Consider the following 27,669-nt stretch of genomic DNA (forward strand, 5'->3'; position numbering starts at 1 on the left):
GAGCCCCTGAGGGGCGGGAAGCCCCTTAAATATGCTATCTCCTGAGGTAACCTCCACCCCATAGGCTGAGGTGAGCGGGCGGAGAGAGGGGCTCATTCGTTAATTTTCTTGAGAGAAACCTAAACTGCCTAACAACTACCTGTTTACTAAAAAACCCCACTAAAAAACTGCCTGGTAACTCAGCCAGGCGGGAAAACTGTCTAAGCTATGCACCCACTAAATCTCCCTAGTCATCTTTAACCCTTCCACCATCCCATATGAAAGAGGGGCTAATTTAGCCCCCTTTCCAATATGGGGATGGTAGGAAGGAGAATTAACTTTTTTTTTTTTTTTTTTATAAAAAAACCCTCTTAAATAACCTTATATTAAATACCTTATCCTGTTATAAAAAACACCTTTTTTTTTTTTTTTTTTTTATATATAAAAAAGGCACTCGGACTACAGAATGGATAAAATGGCCGCGGCTTCTTTATTGACTGGTATTCAAAAATAACATAACCATCTTTATAAATATCAACATGAATAAACAGACCAACCCAGTCATAAAAAACTCAGGTTGTCATTCACAGAAGATCAAAACAATTTGATCAACCTCCAAAAGACAGGCAATGCCTCATTGCCTGTCACCACACCCCCGAAGCGCGGCCAATTCAATCAGAGAACCCAAGTTAGCATTGAATATGTCAAGGCCAATACCTGAGAGGTGAACACCATCCTCTCGATACAACCCTTGGACACCACCCTCCAAGTCCGAGTGCCTGTATGAAAGTACACCCACCTGCGCCAAAAACTTTTCCAGCGCACGATTAACTCTCTTTTTAATCTTACCATATACACGCCAACGCCCCGACGACCAGACCAGCCTGTGAACGATTTCCGAAAACATAACCACCATTTCCGGGAATCGCAACTTCAGACTGCGCAGGTCGTCCCGAATTTGAAAAATCAAATCTAGCGTTCTCACTTTACCTATATCATTACCCCCCAAGTGCACCACCAAAATGTCCGGAGGGGGTTGCGATCCAAACAGATTCTCCAGGCTAGGCAATAAATCCTCCCACCTCATGCCCCTCTTACTGAACCAGGAAACTTGAAAACGATGTTGGTCCAAGCCAAGGAGTTCGGAATATATCCGCCGCCTCGCTCGCTGCTGGGCCCAGAACACAAACGAGTGCCCCACAATCCACACCTGCAATTGATTACCTGGAAGGAGCAAATATGAGGTTAGGACGAACATAAGAGGTGTAACAATCCGATTTCCATCTACCAATGTTTTTAATCAATCCAACCTCCAAACCCGCCCTAGATGCCTCCGTTGCGGCCCCGATCCGAAATGAATGGGACGAGAACCGCAAATTACCCAAACCAAGCGATTGTAAACACTTCCTGAACACAAAATCAAATTGGTATCTAGTAAGTGTCTTACCATTCGCATGTATCAACAAAAATACATTGTCACCCGTCCGGACTTTTAAGTAGTCTGACACCAGCATCACCGGACAAACCGGAGAACCTCTGAACCTGCTCAGATGGCACCAATGTCCTGCACCCCTCTGATCCGTTTTAGATTTGGCCAAAAACAGACTCACCCTGTCCGCCGTACAGCAAACATTGTTAAATTTAAGACCCGAGTCAGCGATAGCGCGCACTGGAATAATTTCCGATATCCGCAAAGCCGCAAAAAACAATAAAGAAAAAATTGCCCTGAACAAAATGGCTTCATATCCCGAAAAACATATACCCGCCACCGCGGAACATAATCTTCGCAAAATGTCCAACGTAATAGGGCGACGCAAATCCGGGTGAGCCGTTCTCCTCCTGTAGCCCTTCATTGCCTGTTGGACCGAGAAAAACGATGCACAAGCCGGGTGACCCCGCAACTTTACAAAAAAGGAAACACCTGCCAGCAGTTTATTTATATGCGACCAGGAGTACCCCTTCTCAAAAAGCGAGTTCAGAAAAAGCAGGACCAACTCCTCTGAGAAAGACTCCCGAGGGCTGTGCACTGAAGAAAGAAAAGACAGCCACACAGCAAACGCCGATTGGTAGCCCGACCAAGTGCTGTGCGCCAAGGAATGCTGTACATTGTCCAACACCAGCTCTAAACCAAATCCCACAGGTGAGTCGGGCAAGGCACGCCTACAGAATCCGCCTCTGGGAGGAGCTGAAAGAATTTCTGAACCTGGAAACGAGATAAAGAGTCCGCCAGGTCATTGCTTTTCCCAGGAACATGGGTAGCCTTAATCCATACATTCAGCTTTAAACATTGGAAAACCATGTACCTGAGCAAAGCAATGACCGGCGGAGACCTAGAAGACAAGCAATTGATGGCGTACAGAACACCCTTGTTATCCGTACTGACCAACAAACGCCTGTTTCTAAAGAAATCGCCCCAAACCTCCAACGCCACCACTATTGGAAATAACTCCAGCAAAACGATGTTTTTTATTAATTTGGATCGTTTCCATCTCTCACACCAACGCTCCGCGCACCAGTGTGTCCGCCAAATTGCGGCGAAACCCACCGAGCCCGCAGCGTCAGTGAAGAGCAAGAAATCCGAGTCCAAAACAAAATCCTCCTGCCAGACAGCTCTACCGTTAAAATTAAGCAGGAACTGTAGCCATACCAAAATATCCTCCCTCATATCGTGCGTCACCCTAACGTGCGCCGAGGGGGACTTCAAACCCGATATCGAGAGGTACAGCCTCCTGGAAAAAACCTTCCCCACAGGTATCACCCTGGAGGCAAAGGCCAATAACCCCAGAAGCGACTGCATCTCTCGCAAACATACCTTCTTCTTCCGCAGTACCATGTACAACATACCTCGCAGCCGTCGGATCTTGTCTTGCGGCAGCCGAAATTCCATCATATTCGAGTCCACAGTGATGCCTAAAAACTCGATACAGGTGCATGGCCCAGCCGTCTTTTCCCCCGCTAAAGGGATGCCAAATTGTTCACAAAGCATGAAAAAAGAATTAAGAATGCATTCACAATCAGGGGTGTTCGCTTTCCCCATAAACAGGAAGTCATCCAGATAATGAATCATCTGGGACCTACCCGACACTTGCTTCACCACCCATTCCAAAAAAGTGGCAAAGCACTCAAAATAATAGCAGGAAAGCGAACACCCCATAGGAAGACACCTGTCAAAATAGTATTGTCCCTCAAAAAATATGCCCAGAGAGCTGAAACATGAAGGATGCAAAGGCAGTAAACGAAACGCGGACTTTATGTCCGCCTTTGCGAGTAAGGCCCCCCTACCCAAACCCCTCACAATGCACAGAGCATCTTCAAAAGTAGAGTAATGCACAGATGCATCGTCCACAGCAATCTGGTCGTTTAATGAATCACCCCGCGGATGCGACAGGTGATGGATCAAACGAAAAGCATTCGGTTCCTTTTTTGGAACAATACCCACAGGGGATATTCTGAAATCATCGAAGGGGGGGGGAACAGAACGGACCAGCAAACCTACCTTCATCCAATTCTTTATTAATTTTATCCAAAACTACATGGGACATACCAACAACAGATGGCAGATTGTTTACAACAGTGCACCCCCGGCCCGAAAACAGTGGAAGACGGAACCCTAAACCAAAACCATCAATTAGCAGATCCGCCTTCCAGCGGTCGGGGTATGCTTGGAGCCATGGCAGCAGCTCTGCCAGCCTCACCGGCGTTTGGGCCTTTCAGAACACCCCCTTGCTGAGCCCCCGCCATCCGCTTGAAACATTTGGCCACCGGGTGGGCCCCGGCGCAAAATGCGCATTCGTGCCGGTATTTACAAGTACCCGGCCATCGACACTGCGCGTCATTAAATGCAAAGCAGATCCCTCGCTTGTAAGCCGAGGGGGCTGCCGGCTGCACCTGCGCTCCAGGTGCTGCACGGGGCTGAAAGGAACGCTGGGGGAGAAACAAATCCAGCCACAGTCCAACATCCTTAGAACCCCAATGCAGACCCGGATGCACTGCCATTTTCTGTCTAAAGGCTACATCATAGTTATACCACGCCACCCCCCCGAAACCCTTATAAGCTTCCAGAACGATCTCGATGTGGTGAAAAAGACCCACGCTCCTCTCTGGAAACTTCTCACACAATATAGCAGAATAGATGCAGAAAGCCTGGATCCAGTTGAAAATTGACTTGGGGACAAACCTCTTCCTATCCTGCTCCACATCCTTCTCACCCTTGGACATAAACTCTCTAGAAGAAGGCAATAATGACAACAAATCGACATAAGCCCCTTGCCATATCCGCTCCTTCAAGGAGTCTGGCAAGTGCATACCCAAGGGTGACACCGCACATGTCATAGGCTCCTTCAGTACAGATTTGGGGAGATTCTGAGATTTAGCAGTATCAAATATGCTATTCCTACTCTGTACACTAGGGGGCGCCCAGACATCACTAACCTCCGGCACCCCTTCCCCAGATTTAGACAAGGGAAAAGTCTGACAAAATTCTTTAAACAGCTGAAAAAATGCATCCGGGCTAGTTACTCCCGGCAACTCACCACCCGGGACAGCCGGTCTCCTCACGGGATGTGGATCCTCCGTCTCTGACGCCTCCGCCTGTGCCTCCTGATAGGGGAAGTAGAGCTGTTCGCTGACCTGGAGGGGTGCCCCTTGGTCAGCAGCGGGCGGCCTCCCTCCAGACTGACGTCCCGCAAGCAGCGCCTCTGAAGATCTTGACCCCATCGCTCCGCTCCTGCGATCCGGCGTAGCAGCTACCTGACGACCCGCTGGTGGAACCGAAACCGAACTCCTACGGCCCGATGCAGCCGCTCCCGAACGTCCTCTCCGGTCCGCACTTCCCGCTCTCCGTCCGGCCTGGCGCCCCGTCTCCACCGGAGAAAATCTTCGCCTCGGTGTCCGCTTCCGCCTCTCGGGGCCGACTGCCCCGGAAATGCTCCGCATAGAACCGTCATCGCCCACGTCACCCGACCGGTGACCGGCGTCTACATCCGGCGGAGTTGAAACCTCTTGACCCGCCGTGAACTCCGACCCGGCCGCATCCCTTCCGCTTCCTTCCGCCGGCAACACAGGCATAAGCCCCGCCGGGCCCGCTACCTCTGCATCTCTCGGCAGCTGCAGGCATCTCCGGAGCCAGTCCTCACCTCCCGCTTCACCTGCCCTCTCCAAAAGCTGCCGAATAAGAGACATATCAGCGAAAGGAAACGACAGGCACCCAAGGCAGACGAAATCCGGATGAAGGACAGCAAGACAGCAGAGGGGATCCAGATGAAATCCAGATGAAGGTGTGAGGAGATTGAGCCCCTGAGGGGCGGGAAGCCCCTTAAATATGCTATCTCCTGAGGTAACCTCCACCCCATAGGCTGAGGTGAGCGGGCGGAGAGAGGGGCTCATTCGTTAATTTTCTTGAGAGAAACCTAAACTGCCTAACAACTACCTGTTTACTAAAAAACCCCACTAAAAAACTGCCTGGTAACTCAGCCAGGCGGGAAAACTGTCTAAGCTATGCACCCACTAAATCTCCCTAGTCATCTTTAACCCTTCCACCATCCCATATGAAAGAGGGGCTAATTTAGCCCCCTTTCCAATATTCTCGTTACTAATATCAAAGTTAGAGGGTGATTAAAGTATGCTGCCATGAATAGGTAGCATTCATGTGGTAAATATTTTGCAACTTTAGAGGGTATGATGCAAAGACAGGATGAAAAGAAACAACCACCGCTTTGGCTCTAATGTTCACAGATGCCCAAGTGTTAGCATGACAGATGAAAATCTGTAAAGGTCCTACAGTGGTAATTTAGGCTCAGAGGGACCTGGCCATTTCAAAATTATGCAACACTTGGGTTTCTGACTGGTCTCTGAAGGTGTGAAGAGCCCAGTCTTGGTTGATGTGAAGCCTTGAATAAACTTTAAGAATGAAATTGTGGATTGGTTGAACAATAACTTTTTCTGGAAAAAAGGTAATATATAGTTCCCTACATCCTAGGGCTTGCATCTCAGAGATTCCAAAAGCTTAAGTAATTACTACCAGAAATAGTCTTCAGCGTTATATCCAGAATAGTGCAAGATTCAGCTGAAGGAAAAGAAGGGATTGCCTTCATTTAAAATCAGATATAGATCACACTGCTCAAATCTACTTTTCCTGGTAGATCTCAACCTAACTACAGCCTTTAACCACCTCAATACTGGGCGCTTAAACCCCCTTCCTTCCCAGACCAATTTTCAGCTTTTAGCGCTGTTGCATTTTGAATGACAATTGCGCGGTCATGCAACACTGTACCTAAACCAAATTTGTTGGGTTGGTGAAATTCTCGCGCTGTCACTTTATATGAATCCTAAATTCCTTTAAAGCTGCAGGTACTGTTATTGGTAACCTACACAATTCAGAAATGTATAACAGGGGGGAGTACCGCGCTTAAAAGGTGCTTAGTGCATGTTATTCATACATTTAATAATTTACTTTCAGTGCTTTCAAATGTTTAAAATAAAATATAAATATTCTCCAGTGTATAAAATTATATAAATAAATATTCTTCAGTGCATAAAATTTAAAAAAATTCTCATTAATAAATAAAATATTTCTTACAAGTGATGTAAATATGTGCTATAAACAATCCTTAAATATATCAAAATTTGTAAAAATGAAACATAAAAATAAAATGCCAGTGATAAATTATGTGCTTATAAGTTTCCAATAATTAAATAGTTCAAAAGTGAAAAAGTGCCAAAGTGTCCTTGTATATATAAATAAAATGGTGTATATTCAAACGCCTTTTCTTTCCCAAAATTCATGCAGGTGCTCTTCCATGCAGTGGCCACTAGGTGTCCTAAGCGCTCACCTCAATTGGCTTTATAACCAGCTTTGTATGGTATCATATGTAATCCTCCTTTTCTATGGTTGATGGGTCCGGTCACTAATTCTCACACTTATCCCTTTTAACGCGATATTCCAGGGGGTGTGTGTGGAGCCTTTGAATCTCCAAAATAAATGGGGCCACAATAGTGAGGTACCGTTTGGTGATTTTATTAAAAGAGATAAAAATAACAGACTCACATTTTCCTTCGTCTTTGCCAATGCATAACAATTGTAATGTCGCTACGTCACTTCCGGTTTGGCGTCCAGACCGGAAGTGACGTAGCGACATTACAATTGTTATGCATTGGCAAAGACGAAGGAAAATGTGAGTCTGTTATTTTTATCTCTTTTAATAAAATCACCAAACGGTACCTCACTATTGTGGCCCCATTTATTTTGGAGATTCAAAGGCTCCACACACACCCCCTGGAATATCGCGTTAAAAGGGATAAGTGTGAGAATTAGTGACCGGACCCATCAACCATAGAAAAGGAGGATTACATATGATACCATACAAAGCTGGTTATAAAGCCAATTGAGGTGAGCGCTTAGGACACCTAGTGGCCACTGCATGGAAGAGCACCTGCATGAATTTTGGGAAAGAAAAGGCGTTTGAATATACACCATTTTATTTATATATACAAGGACACTTTGGCACTTTTTCACTCTTGAACTATTTAATTATTGGAAACTTATAAGCACATAATTTATCACTGGCATTTTATTTTTATGTTTCATTTTTACAAATTTTGATATATTTAAGGATTGTTTATAGCACATATTTACATCACTTGTAAGAAATATTTTATTTATTAATGAGAATTTTTTTAAATTTTATGCACTGAAGAATATTTATATAATTTTATACACTGGAGAATATTTATATTTTATTTTAAACATTTGAAAGCACTGAAAGTAAATTATTAAATGTATGAATAACATGCACTAAGCACCTTTTAAGCGCGGTACTCCCCCCTGTTATATAAACCAAATTTGTGTCATTTTTTCCCCACAAATAGAGCTTTCTTTTGGTGGTATTTGATCACCGCCAGGTTTTTTCTTTTTTGGTGCACAAATAAAAAAAGACCGAAAAGTTTGAAAAAAAAAAAAAGTTTTTTTGTTTAGGTTATAAAGTTTTGTAAATGGATACGTTTTTTCCTGCACTGATGACGCCGCACTGACAGGCACTGATGAGGAGACACTGATGGGGTGGCACTGATATGCAGCACTGATGGGCACTGATAGGTAGCACTGATATGCAGCACTGATGGGCACTGATATTTGGCACTGATAGATAGCACTGATATGCAGCATTGGTGGGCACTGATAGGCAGCGCTTATGGGCACTGATAGGCAGCACTGATGGGGACTGATCGGCGGCACTGATGGGCACTGATGGGCACTGATAGGCGGCACTGATGGGCACTGATAGGTGGCACTGATGGGCAGGACTGATCGGCACTGATGGGGGCACTGATGGGGCACTGATAGGCAGCACTGGTGGGCAATAATGGGCACTGGTGGGCGGCACTGATAGATGGCAATAACGGGCACTGGTGGGCAGCACTGATAGATGGCATTGGTGGGCAGCACTGATAGGGGGGCACCACTGGCAGGCTCTCTGAGCCCTGTTTGCCATCCCTGGTGGCCATGGTGGGCATCCCTGGTGGCTCTAGTGGCACCCCTCCCCCCAGGGCTGCACTGGTAATCAATCATCTGATTACCAGCACAGACCCCCCCTTTGATCAGTGAGTAATCAGAAATACTCACTGATCACCCCGGCTGCAGAATCGATCCTCTGCTCTTCTCCTCACTGACAGGATCTGTCAGGAGGAGAAGAGATCGAAGCCGTTACAACGGCTGTATTGACATTACATGACGGCTGTGATTGGACACAGCCGTCATGTGATCAGGAGGGCCAATCACAGGGCCCTCCTGCCGAGTCTTGTTGCTCTGTGTCCTAGGGACACAGGCACATCGAGATCGCGCGTTAAAATCCAAACTATTAGAGGATTCTCTGATAATCTAGAATTCATAATGGCTGAGATTTGACCCTTGAGGATGCTCAGGCAAGGCTGAACTATTCTGCCTCTTAACCTCCATTAAAATGTCAACGGCCTGGGTGTGGATGAAGAACTTGGCCATGAACCACCATTGTTAGAGATACCTGCAGGGAGATCAGAGAGCTGGACCTTCACATTCTTGAATAGGAGATACATTAATCTAATTATCAGGGGCATGGGAGACAATGCAAATCTAGGTCAAATGATCACAGTGTCCATTACCGCAGATACTTAGCTTGGGTTCCTGAGAAAGTACAGGGGACATTTGTTGTTGGAACATGAATAGATTGACTGGAGGATGACCCCACTGGAAGCAGATCTGGAATTTCGTGCTGAGGGACTCCTTGTCATGTATGAAATGACAAGATGTTTGGTCTACTATGACACTGTCATAGGCTGGGATCTACATGGCCTTTAGGCCAGATTTTAATTTTTCCAGCTCCAGGATGGTGTCACCTATGTGAATAAACTCTGGCTGTGCGCTCTGCTGTGAGGCACATAAGACACTGCTATCAATCAAGAGAACAAAGAATCAGGTAGAAGGATCTCAGGGCCTCTCGAGTTACAGGATATTGGGGACTATTACGGCTGCATCATAGTGCCACCTTCCTTGTGCCTGCTGACATTTGTGATAAGAATTGTCCAGTGAATGGAACCTAAAAGGTGCCAGTGACAGATGATTCTGAAAGTCCAAGCATAACCAGAGACTGTTTTGCATAATAGGGGACACCCTGATGAGCTGATGGAGAGAGACATATCCCACAGCGCTAGGAACCCTCTCTGGAAAAGCCACAGATGCCAGAAGGCCCACTTCACCATCAGGATAAGAAAGTGCCTAAATGAAATGTGATGCTGAGGGGAGATTGTTAGAGAAGGCTATTGGAAATGGTGCTGGAAGCTGACAATCCAAAAGAAAGGCAGGTGAAGACTGCCCCCAATAAACTAAAGGAAACACTGGAAATCTGGAAGGATGAGACTATGATATATATCCTAAAGGTCTATGGATAGATATTCAATTCAAAGACTGCATATTAGGGTATAAAGATTTCATCTGGAATTTATTTAACTTGACTTGTCTTTTAAGAATCCTTAGATTCAATGGCCAGCCTCAACCCTCTGGATTATTTTCTGATGAGAAATAAAGAGGGGTTGTTGTAGAAAAACACCATGATATTACTGGAGGAAGTAGGGATGAACTGCTATAAAGGACCCTGTCCACCAAAGTAAAGGCCAGTGAAGGTCTATAGACATTGCTCACAAGCTGATAGCTTTTCTTCAGGTCTGTGTTAACCTTTTCAACCAAGGACAAAAGGGTCATTCTGAAGGAAAGATACAGAATCTTCCATTGGAAGAGTTACATTCCTTGCCAATTGCATTACAGAGACATTCACAATTGGAGGCATGCCAAGAGAAAATAATTTAGAAAGCCTATTGAATCAGGGAGACTTTCTGTCTGATTTCTTCCATTATTTCTGTAAGAGTCTCTTAACTTTAAGCATGAATGGAGAAGCTGCTAAATGTTTACGCAGCTCAGCTGTGGATATTAGCAACTTGCTTTTTGTAGAGACCTCTGAGGTTCTTCCCGTTAAATGGCCACCTTCATAACTGATATGGCTGTATTAGGCGAAAAATCAAACATTAAAGGAGTTAGGTCTTGCTCCTGGCCATCGTCCTCCTCCAGTTTTCTCCTCTCCCAAGGCAGCCCAAGGCTGGGCGCATGGAATTTCCTGAGATTTTAATGGCTGAAACACTTGTCCTTGACTTGCGACTGGTAGCAGAGGTATGGATTCATAGAATACTTGTCACTTAAAGGACACAGTTTAATTACTTTCAGCACTCTGCCTGGCAGAAGATCAGCCTTACTCCCAGGGGTTTACTAGCAACGTAAAAAATGCCTCAAGGAGGAATGCAAATTATGCCTGGTATAGGAAGTTCTGGAATGGCAATGAGATTTGTGCAATTTCTGGAGCACCGGGAAAACCACTGGAACTTTTGTTTGAAAGATTTGTGAGCAGGGCTGCAAGCAGATAGGATGCAGTGATTAGAGGTGCTCTCTTATGGCCCGTACACACGATCCGAAAATCGGACGAAAATTAACGCTTGTGAAAGGATCGGACGATAATCAGATCGTTAGTACACAGCTTACGAGAGGCGATCACGACAGTTCACCCGATATTATCCGGTCGTGCAAGCATAAAAATTTTGATCGTATTATAACACATCGTACGATAATCGTATTATCAGTATGTTGTTCGTCCGAAAAAAATGGTGAGCAGTAGACAGCGCATGAGCAGTAGACATAATTTTCCCCTCACACGCTACAGCGTGGTTACGCATACCGGAAGCTAAGAATTATCGTCCGAGAAAATTCGTATCGTGAGTAACCTCTCCCTTTAAGCGAATATTATTGAGAGCTGCTAGAATACGAAAAATAACTAATGGAACGTCGCCCGATTTTCGGATTGTGTGTACTGGGCATTAGTCAGAGGGAAATACTTACCAGCCAGAACCATACTTTTACCTAATAGAATTGAGAAGATCTTTTTATGCAGAATACTCAACATGCAGGTGAAAATGGTATTCATTGGGGCTCAGAAAAAAAAGCAAGAAGATTGGCAAGGGACAAAGTTGATGAATAAATGTATAGTATAAGTGTACATATTGAGTTGACCAGATTAGGCGTATAAGGAAAGCCTGGGAAAAGGTCTACAGCAACAACAGCCTAACCTATCCAGCCTAACGACAGACTTTAAATAGTGGCACAGCCAAACATCTACCCTGTCTGATTGGGTCGCCATAGCCAGACAGGTTTTGTCTAGCAATAGATGGCTGCCACTGATTTACTGCATATGTGCACACACCCCACATGATGCTTGCCAAAGACTGGGCAGAAAGGCAGATGGAGCAGAGAAGTAAAAGAAGAAAGGAAGGGACTCGCAAAAGGAAGACAGAGGAATGAACATGCTAGGGCACAGAGCAGGCAGAAAAAAGAATGGCAAAAAAAAATTGCTTCCACAAACTGCAGACTCAAAAGCCAGACAGTAATATGACCTCAACTATGCAGTAATTCCCCTAATGAGTTGCGTTCCGGGAGCTCTTTCATAAGTCCAACTTGTTTGTAAGAAGAGCAAAGATCAGTGATCTCAGCCTTTATCTGGAAAAGTCCCCCTGTCAGAACAAAAAGTTACAGCTGGGGTGAATGCTGCAACATTGCTTGTGTTGGTATGATGATCTGTCAGTTTTTTTTTTTGTACAGCCCGCTAGGTTGAACTAAAAAAACTGAGGCTGTTTTACCCAGCTTTACAGGATTGGACATACAAACACATGCTCACATCTTTAAAAGTTTGCATGTTGAATGTTCGTATGTAGGGGACTTACTGTATTCACAGAAGGAGCTCCAAAGACAAAAGAGAGTATGAGGTTACTCTGTGAAGGAAACATTTAAGGTTTATTCACAGGGTTGAAGCATATGCATCAATGCAGGCTGTCAAAACACATGGCAACACACCTCCTTTATGTGCCCATCACTGTAAATTGCGCCCCAATGCACTGTACAGTAGAGTACAATGTAACAACGAGCATCCGCACACTGCAAAACACATACCATAGGTTTGGATGCATTTGAGTTTTCAAAAAGTGACATGCACGTTTCTTCATCCATCCATGTTAACAACACACATGCCTTAAAGCGGAGTTCCGGCCTCAAAATCGATTTTGGGCCATCCGCTTGCTGATTGCAACCTGAAAAAGAAATGGATACTGACGATTTTTTTTTTTTTGGTCACTTACCTTATTATAGAAGAAAATATACTCACCTTCCTTCCACTTCCTCCCTCTGCGGCCGCGGCCCACGCCGTCTCTTCCGGTTTGCGATTACTTCTGGGAGCTGAACGCCATCGCTCCCAGGAGTCAATGCTCCTGCACCGGCCCCGCTTGTCACTTCCGGTGCAAGCGCGGCATTTCCTTCCACATGACTGCAATAAAAATTGTGATCATAGGTGCATAATCTTGCTGCCAGAAAGATCCTGCATAAAAAAACACAAGCATGGACTTTAAAATGTATTTGTTTACACACATACAGGTACTTAAACGTGTGCATGCATTTATGCACATAAAATTCTTTTTTATTGCAAATTAGATGAGCTAACATGTAATTACATGCGTATATGTATACATTACTGACATCAGATGCAGATGTTTTGGTTCAGGTTTTACAGATCTGAATGCAGCACGGTTTCATTGGTCTTTATGCATGCATGGGTCCAAAGAAAGCAATAGAACTGCATTCAGATCTGTAAAAAACAAACAAAAAACACTGTACTGATGAAAATGTGATTTGAAGACAAAAATGTAGTACATGCATATATATGTATGTACTGTATATATAATATATGTATATTTTTATGTATGTATGAGTGCTTATTTGTTAATTATATGCCGCACTATCACAGCCCCATTATAAGCTGCTGATCGCTGCCATTAGTAATTAAAAAAAAATCCACTATATATACCATTGTTTGTAGACACTATAACTTTCCTGCAAACCAATCAATATACACTTATTGGGATTTTTTTTTTTATATCAAAGTCATGTAGCCTAAATTTATGGAGAAATTTGACTTTTTAAATTTTTTTACTGCACATGTTTTTTTAGTAGAAAGTAAAAAGTATTGTTTTTTTCCTGAGAATGTTTGGTCTTTTTTTGTATATATATATTGCAAGAAATAAAAACCCAGTTAGACTGGCTAAATTTATACCCGCATATTCCCCCCTGTGCTTCCGGGGGTTGCGCTCAGGAGGGGACCATGGCGCATATTTGGTGGACATGCTCCAAGGTGCGCAGACAGTGGATTAGGATTTATGCCTTGCTCCGTAATATTTTTCAAGTCACCCTGAAGAGGGACCCGTTTGAGGCACTCCTGTGTAAACCTATACCTGACTTAACCCGTACACAACGTCAGTTGGCTCAGCATTTGTTTACGGCTACGAAATTGACCATTGCCCGATCTTGGAAGACCCCGTTGCTTAGTTTTGAGGCGGTCAAGAACCGTATGAATGATATTCTAATTAATGAAAAGTTGACTGCGATAGTTTCTGATTCTCACGCTAAGTTTCTTAAGGTGTGGGACCCCTGGATCTCGAACGTTGCCCCTTCCATATTCCAGACCACCCTTCTCTCTCTTTAAATGCCTCCTGGACGCTCGCCCCGCAGGACCCGTTCCCCCCTCTTCCTTCTCCCCACCCTTTCTTTAGTCTTCTTCTATTGTCGTTTCTTTCTTTGTTTGTCCTACTTTCTCACTCCTTCTTTCTCTCTTTCCTTTGTCTTTTAGTGTTGTTTTCCTGGCTCGGTACTCTCAGGCCCAGCCCCTGTTTGCTCTTTGGAACGTAATAGAATTTCTTCTTTTGATAGTCTTACTGCATTATAAACCACTAGGGGGGGACTTTAGGTCCCTATCTATGCATTTTTGCTTGTTGATACCCATTATTTGGTCCGTGATGTTTTCAGGTTGGCTCACGCCCTACGTCTGTATCATGTTTTGCTGCTATCTGTTTCCCTGCGTTCCATTTTCTTTTATCTAATTGTACACATATGCCATGTTTTGATGTATGTTTATGCCTCTTCTTAAAATAAAAACTTTTGTACAAGAAATAAAAACCCAGTAGTATTCAAATTCCATGCCTAACTCTGATTGTTTTATTATTTTGTTAGAGCCCTCCTGTGAGAGTGGTTGGCGGGAATTTGAAGGCAGTTGTTACTTCTTCTCTGATTTTCAATTAAATTGGATACAAGCTGAGAAGATGTGTCTGAATAGAGAAAGTCATCTGGTTATAGTAAACAATGAAGCAGAGCAGGTAACTCGAAGAAACATAATCATTGCTCTGTATCACCTTTTAGTTTCGCTTGTTACAGTGGATCTTTACCCTCAAAAAGTACAGGAACGAGCCTATTGCTTATTTTATTATTACTCAAAGCAATTGCGTAATAATGTCATGGTTGGTTTTAAATTTCTGCAATTCAAGTGTTCCTAGGTTCTCTGGTATAGACAGCATTGCAACATAAACAAGTGAGCAAGCTAGGGGTTTTATCCAAGCAAAGAGGGGTGGGGGCTGAACTTGGTGGCCAGGAATCAAGAGAGTTCAATATGACTTCTTTGGAGAAAAGCAGCTTTATATTTGTTTATGACATTTAATGCATTGCAACTTACCTCTTTATTTTATTGTGTTGATCCTACTACAAACACATTTTCTGTCCTAGGGTGACAACGCTCACTCATTGTTCTGTATCTATAGAGGAGCAGTGTTGTCACCATAGAACAGGAAGTGTGCTAAGACTGCAGTCCACCTGAGCTCATTATTTTCCAGCAGGTCAATAGATATTATTTTTGCACTTCATGAATACAACAACAGAACACTTTCAATTGTAAATTTACCACATCAAATGGGAGTAAATAGTAAAATTTTCATTGTTAGGGGTTGCATTTACTTTAATCCCTAGATGCAGTTCTTCTGTAGGCCTCATGCACACTGGACATTATCAAAACATCAGTAGAAAGCTGTAGCTGTAGACCCATTTTTAGGCCAGCCCTGTTTGTAAACATCATGTAAATTACAGCATATTGTATGTTAATACAGTAACCAATACAGATGACAGTGTCCCCAGCAGTTACCAGTGTAGAGGCAATGATTGCCAAATATCCACTCATAAGAATGCCTGCAGCCCACATTCCCTCTCCATCTCCCTAGATCTTGTTACCATCTGTCCCCCTCTCCTTAACTCTGCAGTCTTATGAATAGAATAAAAACCTGGCTCTTCCCTTAACCACTTTAGCTCCGGAAGGTTTTACCCCCTTAATGACCAGGCCATTTTTTGCAATTCGGCACTGCGTTACTTTAATGAAAAATTGCACGGTCGTGCGACGCTGTACCCAAATACAATTGATGTCCTTTTTTTCCCACAAATAGAGCTTTCTTTTGGTGGTATTTGATCACCTGTGTGATTTTTATTGAAAATTTTTCATCAAAAACCCTGGTTATCTACCATTTGCTCAAGATCCATAAGAGATTGGATTGTTCACCAGGAACACCCATTGTTAGTGGGATTGTTTCCCTGTTCTCTCGTTTGGGGGAATATCTAGACAAATTCCTCCAACCTCTGGTAGCAGAAGGGAGATCCTTTCTTAAAGATGGAACACAACTTTTTAATGAAATTAAAGACATGATGATTCAAGTGTTTTGGTTATGATAGATGCCAATTCCCTTTACACAAGTATTAACCAGAAGGATGGATTGAAAGGAGTCAAAAAAGCATTGTATGAGAAGACTTATTTGAAACAAATCCAGATACAGTACATTTTGGAAGGATTGAAGTTAGCATTAGAAAGTAACTATTTTTGGTATGACAAGACCTTCTACCTACAAACCAAGGGAGTGGCCATGGGGGCTAGGTATGCCCCCAGTGTTGCTAACATATTTATGAACATGTGGGAGGAAGAACAGATATATAACACCAGTCAACCACACCTCAGATATTATCGAAGGTACATCGATGACATCATTATGATATGGGATGGACCAATTACCTCCCTGGAATCTTTCTTGTCTGATATCAATTCCAATAGATATAGTTTGACCTTCACGGGAAATTGGCACATGGAAAGTATAGACTGTCTAGACTTACAGCTATTTAAGGAAGGGGGTAAATTACAAACTAGGACATTTTTTAAGACAACGGATAAAAACAGATACATTCCAATGGCAAGTTGTCACCACCCTAAATTGAAAAATAACATCCCTAAAGGCCAATACATGTGACTAAGAAGAAATTGTGGGAAGATAGAGGACTATGACAAACAAGCAATGACCATTACTAAGAGGTTTGAGGAGAAAGGATACTGCAGTAAGACCCTGGCTAGTACCAAGGAAAAGGTTAGGAATATGGATAGGAATGAATTATTGAGAGGGAAGGAGAATGAAAAAAAATATGGCGTATGACTGTGCTTTTATTACTGGTTATACAGACAGTACAAGTCTGTGGAAAAGATTATTAGGAGATACTGGCCTATTTTGAAAACGGACAATTCTTTGGCAAAAGTACTTTCCAATAAACCAAGGTTCATCTATCGGAAAGCACCAACATTGAGAAATAGGTTAGTCCACAATGTTATTGATCCCCCTAGGGAGATTAAACTCTTTCAAGATATGAAAGGGTTTGTTAGGTGCAGGAGATGCCTAATTTGTAAAAATAATCCTTCCCAACCAAAGAAGATTACCAGTTTCAAGTCAATGAATAATCACAAGAGTTCTCAGATCAGGAATCTTATTACATGCAATACCACACATGTGACTTATGTTATTGAGTGTACTTGTCACCTACAATACATGGGACGTACCACCAGGCCTCTCTATGTCAGAATTAGGGAACATATAAACAATATTAAAAAAGGTTACCCAAAACATAGCCCATCTCAGCATTTCCTAGAAGTACATAACAAGGATCTGAAGGGACTGCTGTTTTATGGGATAGACAAGATAAAAAGCCACTGGAGAGGGGAAAATAAGAGGAGAAAGATCTCACAGAATGAGACCAGGTGGATATACCAGCTTGATTGCCTCCAACCTAAAGGACTCAACCTTGATATTGATTTGAACTGCTTTATTTCAAAATTTTTAATCTTTAATTGGCCAGTGTATCCTCTTTTGTTTTTTTGTGATTTTTATGAATTAAGGATTTTTAAATAATAATTTTTAGCCAATATTTATGTAAAACCCCCCCTTGGGTAGGATTATTTCAATATTTTGTCACCCCCATATAATGTAGGGATTTTTAAATATTGGATATACATGATTTAATAATTTTAAATATTAATAATTTTTTGGTAAGGGTGTTTTAAAATACATTTTTATATTATGACCTTTTTCCCCACTATAATGGATACATCTCTATGCAAATTAACTTATTTTTATATTCTGTACATTGATCTAGTTAAAGGGGTTACCATCCCTCCCTCCTTATTTTAATTTATCCTACTATGATGTACACATCATATAAGTTGATCTCGATTACGGCGTTTCCCCTGTAATTGCTGGGTACCTGGACCGTTTTAAGGTCCAGTGCCATCATGTTCAATGACAACTAGCAACTGGGGAACAATACACAATCACCAAAATCTGAAATATTATATATATACAGTACTGTAACATTTCTGTATTATATACCTGTATTGTGACATATCTATATCATATGCCTGCTGTACTAGAATGATCATAGTAGTTTTATGTGTATATATATATATTCATTAATTTCTGCCAGTTGGTCACTAAACCACAGATGATAGCCTATGCCCACACTAATTATCTTGTTTTATATATTACCTGGAAAACTAATATATACCAATACTATTTATTATAGACAAGTTTTTTCTTTGGATGGGATGAGAAGTGATACTATTTAATTAGCTGTCATTTGGCATTCATTTATATGACAAATATGTCATGTAATAAAAAGTCTTTCCCATTTGCTTGACGCAGGACTCACCTAGTTATATATTAATTACACATATGTTGGATTTTTTGTCTTTATAGGTAATATATCTTTTTAAAATCATTTGTAGGTACTCGCAACACATATTAACGTTTATCCCACATATCCTGCTTGGTTTATTCCAATTCGTCCTCCATTAATTGGTGTATACGTCCTTTCTTTGCCTTTCTTCATTCTACTTAGTAACCATAGACGTCATTTTATATTGGCCGCACTAGAACAAATTCCTCATTGGCCGGGTATATATGGCCTTATTAGCCTCTTTTTTAATCTACCTTGCGACTGTAGACGTCATAAGTAATTTTTCTATTGGCCATATTAGATTAGATCTCTCATTGGCCGGTTCCTCTGTTGCTTAGAGACCTTATGCAATATAAGATTCGGACTTGACATGGTGACGCTACTCCTGAAGACGTCACTCTGACGAAACGCGCAGAGCATCACCGCGTCACTTCCTACCTCCGTGGAACGCACTTCCGGTACGTGGACCGCCCTGCGTTCCGAAAGAGCCCTATTGCGGCAAGCGTACCCGGAAAGACACTGCTTATTGATTTCCCTTGTTTGTGAGTACCCTTTCTTTTGCAATTACAATAAATTATTGATTTCAACGGTACTAAACTATACGAGTTCTCTTCCTTCATATGCTTACTTCCCTGGATACCCCTGAATTAAGAGGTGCCACGCTACATATAGGAACCCAAACACCAGAGTTAGAGGGTTCATGAATTCCATGTCCAGCTAAAAAATTTCCAGGCTTGTTACCCCTGTAGGGGTGATTATTTCCGGTAAGTGCGGTCCTGGGAGTGAGGGGAGCACCCTGTCCCGTCGCACCAACTTCACTTGGAATCCCCTGAAGCAATCCGTAACACTTTTTGTCACCAGATGTACACCTTTTTGGACTGATTTTAGCTTCAATATTGGGAATCATCGTTTCATGCGATTTTTTTGACAATTGGACTGTTTCTCTTGTGCGAATATTGCAATTGCATTTTTTCTTTGCACCAGCCACTTTGTATATTTATCTGGAGCCACCTCTTTATGTGATTTTTACAAATTGGACTGTTCCTTCTGGGTGAACACGTATCACAGCACTAGTCACTTTATTTAATTAGTAACATACACCACCACTCATTTCTTTTGCACTTAGTATCTACACTATGGCTGTGTGAGCCATTCACAATACCTCATTGTGGTTATATTTATTTACTGTTTTTAGAGTATATATGCACCACATGGTCCATTAGCACTCCAGCACTTTAGTTTGCTTTGGTCAATTTCTTTTGATTCACACGGAATCACATTCCGGTCACTCTAATAATATTTTTTGGGTATATGTAATACCTGCACTACTACCTAAATTTTTTATTTGCACCTTATGTCACTTTTTGCACTTTATATTTAATTAAGGTTTTTATGAATTTGTGCATTTTGTGTATATTATTCTTGGATCTGCTTCTTTCAATTGCAGTACTGTATATATAACATTTATTACATACGATTTTTATTACATCTGCAATTGTGAAACACCTATATATTGCTTTTTACCCACCTATATTTATTTACACTAGATTTCATAGTTTTGTGCCATATCCAGCCACATATTTTTGATTTGGTATTTTGGTTATCCTACATTTCCATATGTGTATTTATCAGACATTCCATTTAAGCACCAAGCACTTTCCTTTGAGGCCATCCCTAATCCATCAAGCAATTTATATGTTCAGTAATTTATATGTTCATAATTTTTGTCCATTTGGGCACAATTACAACTAAATAGACATATAGGCAGCGCCAGCGCCACTGCCTCCCCCTTTTTTTCTTTTGGTGGTATTTGTTCACCTCTGCAGTTTTTAGATTTTGCGCTATAAACAAAAAAAGAGCGACAATTTTGAAAAAAAAAAAAAAAAAACGCCATATTTTTACTTCTGCTATAAAACATTCCCAATAAAAAAATTTAAAAAAATCAATTTTTTTTTCAGTTTAGGCCAATTTGTATTCTGCTACATATTTTTGGTAAAAAAAATCCCAAAAAGCGTATTTTAATTGGTTTGCGCAAAAGTTATAGCATTTACAAACTACGGGATAGATTTTTGGAATTTTTTTTTTTATTAGTAATGACGGCGATCAGCAATTTTTAGCAGGACTGCGACATTGCGGCGGACAGATTGGGCCCCTAACTGACATTTTTGACACTTTTTGGGGACCAGTGACATTAATACAGTAATCAGTGCTAAATATTATGCACTGTTACTGTATGAATGACACTGGCAGGGAAGGGGTTAATGTATGCCTAAATATGCTTACTAACTGTGTGGGGGAAGGGTTTTGTTACAGGCACAGAGAGATCGGGGTTTTAGCTTAGCTGAAACTTCTGATCTCTCCCTGCCTGTGTGACAGAAGACTCGCCTGCTTTGTTTACATAAGCAGGTGGGTCTTCTGTCAGTTTATCTAAAGATCGCAGGAGGCTGGTGGCAATCGCCGCCGCTCTTCCTGCGGCCTGCCTCCCACTGTGTCTACGTGTAGTGCTACGTTATTTTGCCCAGCCGAGCTGCCCTGCCACAGTAATACTACGGTGGGCAGTCGGCAAGAGGTTATGGAGGTGCATTCTTGCCTGCTGCAGCATGGTGCAGGCCAATAGGGGATGAGCAGACACGCAACCAATCAGTGGTGGGGAAAGGATTTAGGAGTGTGTAAGTTTTACACACGCAGATAGTTTAGCTAAATGTACAGAGCACATGAATTAAGTTGGGAGCCATGATGATAACTGCATGCTCCTGGGGACTCCCCACAGATCTGGGAAATAAAGGAAATCTTTTTACCCAGGGAAAGCCTTCTGATATTAGGGGCTGCCCCCAGAAACCAAATTTACACACAGTGCTGAAGCAATACTACACACACTTCATGGGGCAAGACTGCATGAAGTAACTAGGTCAAGACTGCATGCAGTGCTGGGGCAACTCTGTATGCAGTGCCCAGGGACAACTTTACACAAAGGGCTCCAAGAGAACACTGCATGCAGTGCTGGGGTAACACTGCTTACTGTGCTGGGGTAACACTGTAAGCGGTATTTGGGGTAACACTGCATGTAGTGCTCATATACTGTATATATAATAGGCTCCATTAGCAGTTCTCTAGTTATCAGTGGTTTGCTAAGTTATTGCAGCATTGTTAATGGCGATTCCTGAGAACTGCATAGAGGTATTTTGAAATAAAATGTTTTTTCCAAATAAAAAGTTTGTTGTAATGGAATCCAGGTGTCTGTGGGCCAGTGGTGTGTGCTTGTGGTGGTGTATGGAATGCTTCTACAGAGAAAAATACTTGAATCAAATGTGTATCACTCACTGGCAAATTTAACAGAATAAGGTGACCCTGGGGCAGGGGAGGACTGGGCCAGGGGGCAGGGGGGCAATTGCCCCCTGGGCCGCTCTGATGTCCTGTAAAAAGGCTCCACCGCTTCTGCCACAGACATGCCCAAAGGATTTCTGGTGAAGAGAAGTTAAAGGTCCTCGTCACTGACCTACTGAGTGTGGGTTGAAGACAAGGACAGCACAGACCTTTAGATAATTTGCTGTCTTAGCAGAGGCTGGTTCTGTGCCCCACTGGAGACTCTCCTCCCCTGGCCAGTCCCAACTTAACTGTCCCAGCTCCCCCCAACCACCCTCTGCTGGCCAGGTTGGGAACTTGGATTCAGGATTGAGTAGAGAGTACCTGGAGCAGGGCTTCAGCCTAGAATGAGGGGGGGGGGTCAGGAGGAGGGAGGAGGATGTGAAGAGGGAGAGTGGGAGGGGGAGCGAGATGCTGTACCATTGGTTTGTACTTTCCCCCTGGGCTGAAAGTTGCCAGTCTGCCCCTGCCCTGGGGTTCCTGAGATGGCAAGACCTCATTACTGTCAACCCCAGGGTGCAAGCTTAGAGGTTCACAAGACTGCTCTGTAACATTAGACAAGAGTCAATACATATGTTGTTTTTACAACTTTGGTTTTACATTGAGTTTTTACACTATTTTTTTTCTTTCTACTTTCATAGAAATATTTACTAAGTAAATATAAGAAATCAAATACTTGGATTGGTCTGACAGATGAGGAAAAGGAAGGTACATTTCAGTGGATTGATGGCACGGGGTTATCATACCAGTAAGTCATGTGCATATTTTGTAATTATAGTTTAATGCCATTAATGCAGATCTGCCAGGCACAATCTAGTAGTTTTGTATGAAGATAGAAATCTGTAGCCACTAAAGAGGGCTCTGTATTTGATTATTTCAACCTTCCTGATTATTATTAACGGTTTATATAAGATATCTGCCAAAGGCCAAGTGCATTGTTTATCAGGGAATCAACCAACTTTTTGGTTTTTATTGTGAGAAGCAGCAGTAAAGCACAACTGTTGTGTAACATTTCAGAGCAGGAAGCAAAGCCTGAAAATGTAATGAGCAAATATGTCTGCTCTCATGAATATACAGTGTGTAACTGCACAATAAACATAGTGACAAGGTTTTGGGACCTTAACACATATTTGGAGAGAGTATAAATTTTCCTTTAGGCTGAACTAAGAAGAAGTAATTGGAGAATTTAGAGGCCTGACCATCGTAACTGACCATCATATCAGTTTTAATTGTCTCTGAGGATTGTCATAGAATATATTATTTCTGTCTGGTAGCATTATTTATGGTGCTCAAATGATCAGCAGTTTTGTTATCCTTTCTTATGGAAAATAAGGTAGCATTGCTTGACATTATTCTTGAGATAATTCAATGCTTTATCCCCATACACATCACTGGGTGTTCCAGGGAACGTGGGGGAGGGGGGAGGAACTATATGCAATTTTAAAGGACTACCATAATGAAAAATGTTGTATAATTATATGCCGTTTACAAATGTAATGGTAGTATTTGGTATATGAATTCATTTTTTTATACCATCCTTTATTTTATTTTCCCCACATTTAATTGCAGAGTAAACTTTCCTGCCAAAGCGACAATTAGAAGTGTTGGGCCAAACTATAACACTACACAGGTGTTTCTTAAGCCAGGAGATTTCTTAGATCAATGTTTTTATGTGAATCTATTGCAATGCTTCTTACTTGAAGATCCTGCCAATTAGAGCACTTCCGGTTGCAGGCTGAACAACACTAAGCCACTGCCTCATAGTTAGTAGCAGTGTTGTCGGTATGCCATGTGCAAACCTTATAGGTATATCAGTTAGGTAAGTATGATGCCTCATGTATATCAGACAGGTCAATAAGCAGCTATTATTATACAGGATTTATATAGCGGCAACAGTTTGCGCAGCACTTTACACATGCCTCCCAACCATCCCGGAAACACCGGGACCATTTTGAGATTCGGTGTAAGTCCGGAGTTATGGTGAATCCAGACTGAGTACTGGAGTGGAGCACAGTGGCGGAACAAGTTCCAGCACTTGGATCAAGCGACTTGCCCTGCAGCAGCGCACAAGCCGTGGGCACCAGTAAGATCTGCCTGCAGCTCGTGCTGTGTGTCAGGGTATGCTTTACAACATAAGGGCAGACAGTACAATTCCAATACAATTCAAAACAATACAGGAGGAACCAGAGTGCCCTGCTCTATTATTATATCAAATAAAACAGTTCCTACAGCTAGTTGTAAGGCAATGCCTTAGCACAGAAAGGCTGCACAGGACGTTCTGTTACCTGCATTGTCTCCAGGTAAGAAAATATGCATCAGATGCACAAAAACTGGTTTACCCTAGAAAATGAAATACAATGAGGCATGATGCCAAACATACTGAAAAAATGTGATTAATAGTTTACGTACACTTTATATCTTCTTTATAAAAAAATGCTTCTGCTCTTACTCCTGATAATGTTATAGTTTATCTTAATCCAGTTACTGTCACTTTTCTTAGAGAGCTCCAGGGACATACAAAAGAGCGGTGGGTCAGGGGGGGTCCAAACACACTAGAGATTTCTGTCCAAATGCATGCCCAGTGCCACTGCACTACTTGTCAACGGTGCACAGGGGTGGCACCAGGGGGAAATGGGAAAACTATAGCACCCCCATAGTACCTCTCTCTCACAGAGATCATTGTCTTTTTTTTGGGCTGCCACTGCAGTGCTGCCTTCTACCAGCCACTGTTAGCACCAGCTGCTGACCGGCATCCTAGAAACCAACCATGTGTCTGCTCCGACCACTGTGTTCAGAGGAGGACAACCAAACTTCCTGCTCCAGACCTCCTGTCAGTGCTCCACCTCCCAGCTTTCCCCTATAGCTGCACTGAGAATAGAAGGAGTGGATTTTCATTCAATGGGGGTAAGGGGACTCTGGAGTTCCTGATTTAATGTTGGGGGGGGGGGGGGCTCTGGGCATCCAGATGTAAAGGGGGAGACTCTGGGGATCCTGATGAAAGGGAGAGAGCAGGTACTATGGGACCCTGATGTAAAGGGGGAATCTGGGGTCTCTGATGTAAGGGGGAGAGGGGCCCTTATGTAAGGGGGGGGCTGATGAACCTAGGAAAACTCTGGGTGGAGGGGGGGTCATTCTGATGGCTGTACTCTATACAGTATGTGGTTTCATTCTGAGGTTTATGTATAACTGTTAGACTGTTACTTGTGACCTAAATGGGAATATTTTGTTGGTACAAGGACTGTAGCATATGTGTGCAGAGTATACTAGGTACCGATTCTGTGTATCTTCTCCCACCACAAAATCTGTTCTCTGCGTCACTTACTACTGACCCCTGAAATCTACCTCACTTACTACTGACCCCTAAACTCTGCCTCACTTACTACTGACCCCCCGAAACTCTGTCTCACCTCGTACTGACCTCTGAACTCAGCCTCACTTACTACTGAACCTTTGTATCACTTAATACTGAACCCCTGCACTCTGTGTCCCTTTAAGCCATGGCCAGTATTCAGCGCAAGGAGAACAACACCCAATATCTGCTCATGCCACATTTTCTTAGGCAGGAGAGCCCAACTTATGATCTTGCACATAGGCCAACTGTCTCCAGAAAACGCCCCTATAGCCAACCTTACTGAGCAGGTGAAAAGGGTGCCAACTTGTGTCACTCTTGCAATTTGGGAGAGCTAACAACCCCCCCAGGGAAAAAAGTGACAACTAGAACTTGTGCCTCAAGTACAACTTGCCAGTGAAAATGTGCAAGTTAACAAAACTTACAATGCAACACTGCCAGTAATTTATGACTAGTTATCCTTGCTATATGGGATAGAGTATATAGAAAACCACATTTTTCACATTAGTTGTCTTTTTATACAGTAGTTCATACTAGTGGCTCGAGAATTACATGTGATTTTCATTCTGCTGGAATACTTTTTATAATTATAAACTTTCCTTGCATATGAAGCCAATCAAAGGCAGTCTTCTTTATGTTCATTAAAATGGATTACACAATTCAGTTTTTTAAATACTATACATTTCATCAAATTTGAATGACAGCTGCTTCTCATTGAATAAGAATGCAGCTTAGAAAAGTCGGGGCCCCGTGCTGAATTTGAATTCTTTCTTCCCTGGCAGATTTTGGAAAAGTGGAGAACCAAATGGCGGAAACAAGGAGAACTGTGTTAATCTGTTTACAGAAAAATGGAATGATTATGCCTGTAATTTAAATAGTTTTGCCATCTGTGAGAAGAGACTGATATGATATTTATTTCCTCTCTGTGGAATACTTACACCTCCTGGACTCTGAAAATATATCCTGCACAATTTGATGGTCCTTTCCATTGTTATAGATGGCTGCATATACAGTTTGAAGACTTTCAACATAGTCATAATTAGGGATGATCGAACGGTTCGGGTCCACCATCGGTTCGGCCCGAACATTGGGTGTTCGAGGTTCGGCCGAATTTAGAACTTTTTGCCCAAAAAGTTCGGAATTCGGCAACCAGAACCGCCCAAAATGCAATGCTTCAGGAAATGGGCTTTAAAAGCCCGTGATTGGACCAGAACCATTAGCAAAAGCCAATTGAGGGGGCAGGAAAATGCTAGGAATGTGATTGGAGTGACTAGGGGGTCCCTAGACCAATCATTAGTGAATACGCCCCCCAGTTTATAAGATCGCCCCCGCCATATTCCTAGCATTGTTATACTGGACATGGAAGAGAGTGGAAGCAGTTCTGTTAATTTTACTTGAAAAGTGTCATTTAGCTATTTATTAGTTTCAGGAAAGGGATATCTAGTGTAGTTAGAGTGCTCCTTTACACTTTAGTTAGCTTCAAAAATTTAGTTTCTGTAGGGAAAGTGTTAAGTGTCAGGGGACCGTAGTGTAGTGTAGGGTTAATTGGCAGTGACTGCTATGGCAGGGTGACAAAACCCTTCCATAGCAGTGTGACCGCTATAGAGAAATGATCATTTCTCTGAATTGCTTCGGGACAGGCATATGGCTTCTCACCAGCCAAGCATTTTTTATGCTGCAGGGGCTGCCACTGCCAGTGCTTTTTTGAGGACATGTTTGATGTCAGACATGACATCTGAACATGTGTATAGGGGGTATATATAGACATATATGTCTGAATATATACCCCTAGACATATATAGGTGTGATAGTAGCTGAAATAAATGCTTGCGCTAATGAAATCATTTACAGTAATATATTTCTGCTACTATCACACCTATATATGTCTAGGGGTATATATTCAGACATATATGTCTATATATACCCCCTATACACATGTTCAGATGTTTTGCCTGCCTCAAAAGAACCCCAAAAAATGCCAAAAAAAACGCTAGCTTCAAAAAAAAAAAATGCCCAGGTGTGTTTTTGCTGGCATTTTTTGGGGGGTTTTGGAGGCAGGCAAAACATCTGAACTTGTGTATAGTGGTGTATATACACACATCCATATATTTATATACACACCTAGACATATATAGGTGTGATAGTAGCAGAAATATATGCTTGCGCTAATGAAATCATTTACAGTAATATATTTCTGCTACTATCACACCTATATATGTCTAGGTGTGTATATAAATATATGGATGTGTGTATATATACCACTATACACAAGTTCAGATGTTTTGCCTGCCTCAAAAGAACCCCAAAAAATGCCCAAAAAAACGCTAGCGTCAAAAAAAAAAAAAAAAATGCACAGGTGTGTTTTTGCTGGCATTTTTTGGGGGTTTTTGGAGGCAGGCAAAACATCAGAACTTGTGCACAGTACCACTATACACAAGTTCAGATGTTTTTCCTGACTGCAAAGATCCCAAAAAAATGCCTTCTATTAAACCGGCAAGGTGTTACA

At 42.3% G+C, this 27,669-nt stretch overlaps 1 protein-coding gene across 1 annotated transcript in view; it reads left to right on the plus strand.

Annotated features, from left to right (window-relative positions):
- The window catches only part of LOC309552797 (C-type lectin domain family 17, member A-like), a 58,056-nt gene extending 31,873 nt beyond the window's left edge, over positions 1–26,183 (plus strand). The window contains exons 7-9 of the mRNA XM_082253711.1: positions 14,600–14,742; positions 22,456–22,562; positions 25,946–26,183. Coding sequence (XP_082109837.1) covers positions 14,600–14,742; positions 22,456–22,562; positions 25,946–26,072 — 377 coding nt within the window. The 3' untranslated portion in view covers positions 26,073–26,183. The remainder of the gene's footprint in view (positions 1–14,599; positions 14,743–22,455; positions 22,563–25,945) is intronic.
- Positions 26,184–27,669: the final 1,486 nt, after the last annotated feature.

This window comes from Pelophylax lessonae (assembly GCF_965119305.1).
Source record: "Pelophylax lessonae genome assembly, chromosome: 4".
In the NCBI taxonomy this organism is placed as follows: Eukaryota; Metazoa; Chordata; class Amphibia; order Anura; family Ranidae; genus Pelophylax; species Pelophylax lessonae.